The sequence below is a fragment of the Gymnodraco acuticeps genome, unplaced genomic scaffold (genome assembly GCF_902827175.1).
Source record: "Gymnodraco acuticeps unplaced genomic scaffold, fGymAcu1.1, whole genome shotgun sequence".
NCBI lineage: Eukaryota > Metazoa > Chordata > Actinopteri > Perciformes > Bathydraconidae > Gymnodraco > Gymnodraco acuticeps.
Window position 1 is genome coordinate 1,985,527 of NW_022990441.1, and position 5,818 is coordinate 1,991,344.

At 39.9% G+C, this 5,818-nt stretch overlaps 1 protein-coding gene across 1 annotated transcript; it reads right to left on the reverse strand.

Moving 5' to 3' along the window:
* Positions 1-1,429: 1,429 nt before the first annotated feature.
* On the reverse strand, positions 1,430-4,201 carry LOC117552228 (zinc finger and SCAN domain-containing protein 20-like). The gene is made up of 3 exons (XM_034225565.1): positions 3,743-4,201; positions 3,286-3,450; positions 1,430-1,470 (listed from the first exon to the last, which is right to left on the reverse strand). Exons 1-3 carry the CDS (start codon positions 4,101-4,103, stop codon positions 1,430-1,432), a joined length of 567 nt encoding a protein of 188 aa, XP_034081456.1. The 5' UTR covers positions 4,104-4,201.
* Between the last annotated feature and the right edge of the window lie 1,617 nt (positions 4,202-5,818).

The following is a 5,818-nucleotide window of genomic DNA, read 5'->3' on the forward strand; positions in this document are numbered from 1 at the left end:
AGCTAAATATTCATTGTATACAGGAAACTTGAATGTTTTGGTTCATAACATCATGGTTCAGTAAGTTGATATACATTTCTTGTGTTTGTAAACACCACATTGAAAGATTGTGGGCCATTAAGGATAGTGACATTTTGTTTTGTTTTTATTATTACTACATTGTATTGAACATAAATAAATCTATTTTTCTCTTTCACATATGTGTTTGTCAAATGATTTAAACACATTTTTTTTATCAGAATTGACTATTTAGTAAATATTTGATTTTCAAGCACCAGTAAGTACTTCCCCATAATAAGAACATTTGAGCAAATATGAAAGTAAACATAAATACAAATGATCTCTTATCCCCCTTCTCTTTCTGTTTTTTTCTAAATACCCCCTTCCAGTTTATTTGTAAAAGGAAATATTTTACTTTAAGTAATGTGTCAGTTACCAAATAATGTTTTAGAGGACCTCAAGCAAGCAAACTCAATTTCTTGCTTTAAATCTCTTCTTAAAATTAACTTTTATCTTATGGGCTTTTTCCTAACTGATGGTGTTTCTTATTGCTTTATAAATGCATGTATGTTTATATCTCTAGATCTTAATTGGGCTATTTTTACAATTGTTTTTGAGTGATATTGTAGGCTTTTGTTTTTAAAGATCCACAAATATTATTAGTAATGGTATTAGTTGTAGCCTATTTTTATTTAGGAAAAATATAGGCCTATAACTTCTGCCTCATGTGAATCTGAGTTTTTGTTCTGCTGATTTAAAGCCCTTTAATTGTACATTTCAGTTTGATTGGATTCCAAAACTGTAATGTTGTGTGTGAGTGGCAACCCAGTGACTTTGTTTACATGCTCACGGAAATCAGTTTGTTAATCAGATTATGGCAGGAAATCAGATGATGCATTTATCAACAAGAGATAAGGTGAGAAGTACTTTATTGAATCCCAATTTGGGAAGTGTTTTTTGTTGCAGCATAAAAAGGCATGGCATTGTATGTACAATAGAAATAAAAAAATATATATATATATTTGTTGCAGCAGCATAAAAAGGCATGGCATTGTACAAATACAAAATAAAAAAATGTTTGTATTGCAGCAGCATACAAAGATATGGCATTATAAAAAAAAAAAAGGAAAGATAAGAAATAAACAAGAAAGTATAAATGTTGCATTTACAAATTAACAAAAACAAGAGAGATGAAACTGAATAATATTAAAATTACAGAGGTGGTTCGTCTTCCTGAGGAGATGGGCCACGTCGGCTGCCCCGCTAGAACCTGGCCGAGAGTGCGCAGGAAGGCCAGGTTAAACGCATGAGTTTGAGCGTTCTCCTCCCTTCTCAAGGCCATTTCCTCCTCCCTTGCCCGGGCAGCAGCCTCCATGGTTAGCTGCCAGCGCCGATCCACCTGGGCCAGGCTCTGTTCATGGTGCCGTGCCTACTGTGCTAGGTGCTCGTCTCCTCCTCGTTTCCTCTTGCCTGTATGACGATAAGATAATTATAGCAATAAGAATTAGCAAGGAAAAACACAGGACAGGTACAGGTCACACAAGGATACAATAAAATGTATAAGCAGAACAACAGTAAGGATGAACTAAAGACAGTTATGCCCTAGATCAGGGGTGCCCAACCAGTCGATCGCGAGGAGATTCCCAGTCGATCGCGAGATGTGTCTAAAAATAGAACAACAACATTCTGTTTTATCGTTAATGTCCTGTAACATAATGTTCCTGTGCCAGAATAATGCACTTGAACGCATCAAAGCTTTGTGATTGGCCGGCGTGACCCCATGTGTCGGGGCGTGGCTGGTGGGCACTATTTCCCTGACGTTGTTGTCCGACCGTGTCAACAGGAGTGACAGTCCGCACACACACACAAGACCGCAATTATGGCAGAAGCAAAAAAGCCCAAAATATATAATTTTCACTCCGAGTGGGAGGATGATTATTTCTGTATCTATTCCAATTCAAAGTCCATCCGTCTCATCTGCAATGCGAGCGTGGCTTTATCGAAGAAGGGTAATTTTGGAACGGCATTTCAAAACAGTGCACAAACGCTACGAGACGGAATTCTCTCCTAATTCTGCCCTACGCTCCAAAAGGGGAGGGGCCTGAAAGGACAGCTAAATGCACAGCAGTCCATTTTCACCAGGCCCAACAACAAGAGCAAGGCTTCTACCATAGCATCTTATCGTGTCAGTCACGTTCTTGCGAAACACATGAAGTCTTTCAAAGATGGCGAAGTTGTGAAAGAAGCATTCCTGGAGGCTGCTGACGCGCTTTTTGGGGACAGTAAAAATAACAGTAGCATTTCAACAGGTTTTTGATAAAAACTCAAGTTAGATACCGTTATTAATCAGCTGTAAGTTTGAGTTTGTTTGAACTTATTCATTATAATTATTGTACAAAATGGTATAAGAATGCAAACATTAAGATCTGTTCTGTTTAAATTGATTATAGTCTATTATCAATTCAGGTTAAGAAACTAGTGTTGCTTGCATCCTATTTTAAAAAGGCATTCATTTTTATATTCTACTAAAATGCAACAAAAAAATGGTTTGATTCTATTAATGTTGTCTTTTGTATTGCACTGTTGCAGCAGATTCCCGTGTAGCTTCAGATCTGAGTTGTCTTATTAGTAAGCCTCATTTATACTTTTGTAGCAACACTATTTTTATATAATGGCAAAGAAAGGGTTCAGAGTATTTTCTTTTATCCCTGTGTCATATGTGGCAGCACTGTTCAATGTTTCTTGAAAACATTACCCACTGTAGTATGTGACGTGTGAATAAACTCCAACTCTGTATCAACAACACTGTTGTGTAACTTCAGTTGAATACTTGTATGTGTGCAGATTAGAAAGAAGTAAGATAAAGGATCTGCAGTATTTTATGAAGTATTCATCGTACAAAGGTCAGTTTTATACAAGTAGAAGTGTGTATTTACCTGGTAGTAGGCTGTCAGTAATGGCTACGCCTCTCTATTTGGACTGGTAGATCTCGGCAGACTGGCAACTTTAAAAGTAGCTCCCGGTTCAAAAAAGGTTGGGCACCCCTGCCCTAGATGTTTACAATGATTGTGAAAGTGAATTACATTATGTCCAGCCTGTTGATAATGAATATAAATATATGTATATAATAGGATGTCACACACAATTGTAGTAGCTGCGTACTAGCTAGTTTGTAACAGAGCATTTCCACACAGTGGTATAGCTTATTTTACTTAATGACGATGGATGATCTAAAGTTTAAAAAAAAGTCACAATTCCAGTCGTTTTGCCATGCCTATTTCTTACCTAGAACCACACGCTGCGGTGTCGTGATGGCACTCGGCGTTGGTGTCGGTTCCTCGACTGGTGTCTGTGGTCGAGTTGAGGTGTGTTCTGATGATGTTGAGGACGGAACACTGCCACCACCCGTTGTTCGGGACTGTTCTTCCTCACTAGTCCCAATGGCATCATCTAGAACAGCAACATGACTTGTTAATTCCACAAACTACTGTAGCACAATACTAAATAGCAACAACAACTGTAGAAAAGAATAACCTAAACAATGGCGCATGTGGTGTTAGCAAACAATAGCTCTAGCTAATGCTATCTGCCAGCTAGCTATGTAGCTCTTCGGGGCTCCATAAAAGCATGGGTTGTCGAACATAAATGTAAGGATAAAATACTTGTTTGTTAGAAGTGAGCTTTAGAATAGATAGGGACACAACGCTTTCAAGCAAATAACAGAGCGTTAGCAAAGACTTACCATGCAGGGACTCCAGTAACGCGGTTGCAGAGTCCAGGCCTCCCTCCCTCCCAACGTTGGCCGGTCTATGGCCATAAATAGCGTCCAACAGGTCGAACCACTTCCAGCTTTTCCTATCTGAACCACTCCGGCCGTTGTGGTCCTTCACGGCTCTATACTCACTCTTAAGCTTTTTCAGTTTTTCCCTACACTGCTGGAAAGTCCTTGAGAATCCGCGCTCGGACAACAGTGCAGAGACCTCCCGAAAAACTTTTAGGTTGCGAGTTGTGCCGTCGAGCTCCCGCTGGATTTTATCATCTGCAATCAGCTGGAGGAACGTCGCAACTTCGTCAATCGACCACGGTATGTTTTTCTTTGCCATTTTCTTAGGTTTACAAAAATGCTGCAAGCGTCCCTTAATATATGCGACACTAGGGATTAAGTCGCGCGAGAATTGTGACGATTCTCTCTGACCAATCAGCAGTCGTAACTAGTTTGGCATATTCCGCCCGGTTGTTGGCCCCGCTTGTTGGCCTCGATAGAACCACGATTTAGTCGGGCCAGAAAAAGGGTGAAAAAGTAGCCTCGGGCCAAAACTAGGCCAAGTGGAAACGCAACCAAAAACGGGCCCCGCACGGCTCGGCGCGCTTAAAGCGAGCTACCCGCTGCAGTGGAAACGCGCCATTAGTGAGTTTGAGAGGGAGGACACAGAGAAGAGGTCAAACGAGAGAATGAGAGGGGGACAATGTGTGTGTCTTTGTGTTTGCATGTTTACGTCTTAGCTCAAAGCACCATAGCAGAACAAAGTTATGTAACAATTCAGCTTGAACGAAATGCACACACATGCACACACACACACACACACACACACACACACACACACACACACACACACACACACACACACACACACACAAACACACAAATAATGTCCTCACTCGCACATTGACACAAATGCGGACCTCATACAAAATGCAATTACACTCACACGCCCTCAGCCTGCCCCATCATATTGACCAGATGTTTCCTTAGGTTGTGCGGTCGTGACATGTTAACTCTTATCAGGAAAGACTCTAGACACTGAGAAAAACACCAACGAGAGGAAAAATATACAAAAATCGATGCAAAGGGGAATTGCATCAATTCACTTCAAAGAGTCAAATAACTGTTGACCTATGACAAGTCCTTTTAGTACATTAAAAAAATGCATCCTGTGATTCTGGCGATCCCGTCCTAGAACCCAATTAAAATGACACATGCCTATGACTGCAATGTCAGCATCATTTCAGGGTTAGGATTAGCATTGTTACATTTCATGCCTCTCTTCGCATGCTTCCAAGTTGAGCTGATGATTATGACGCATGCAGCCATGCAGAGTCATTATACAAGATCAGCTGTGAAAGTGAAAAGATTTAGCTTTGTGAAATACAATTCTTTATTAGATTGTTGGCTTTTGGATTTCATATCATTTTTTAAATTTGGAGAAAGTGGGAGTGCTAAGTGAAAAGGTACATGTTAACAAAAAGGTATGGGTGCGTTTAATTAACTAAAACTGAGCACTGATCTGTTTCCTCAGAGTCTCTGATCACATAACACTGTTTTATTTTAACAGTGTTATGTGATCATATGTTGTGCAATTGTATTGTTGGTTTATGGGCAATGGGCAAATGTCTGAGTCTAAATATCTTGGTTTTCTATTTTCTAAGGTCAAATTGTTATCTTATTGTTTTTTCTTTCTCATTTATGTATTGGCATTGCATTAGACATTGAGGTAATCCAAAAGGAATGCAAGGTAATCACGTTACATTACTTTGTACTATGATACTTAGGAATGGAATGGAATACATTTTTAAAGTAACCCTCCCAACCCTGGACATAGGTCATCTTGTTCAGAGCAGAGGTGGGGGAAACGTGAACTTAACTCGTGCAATGGGAAAGTATTTAACTGAAGCTCCTAATCCAAGGCCACCCATTCAATTAAAAAAGATTGTATTGAGAGACATTTTGGCACAGTCTCAGACTCACAGCTGAAGCAGAAACAGATACTCGGCAGGAGAGAGTGTGAACCTCTCCCAGTGGGGAGGCTTGTTTCATCCA

Coding starts and splice junctions, on each gene's coding strand:
- LOC117552228 (XM_034225565.1), bottom strand. CDS start 4,103: ATGGCAAAGAAAAACATACCGTGGTCGATTGACGAAGTTGCGACGTTC. Junction 3,451..3,742: donor GTTACTGGAGTCCCTGCATG/GTAAGTCTTTGC, acceptor TTGCTGTTCTAG/ATGATGCCATTGGGACTAGT. Junction 1,471..3,285: donor ACCGCAGCGTGTGGTTCTAG/GTAAGAAATAGG, acceptor ATCGTCATACAG/GCAAGAGGAAACGAGGAGGA.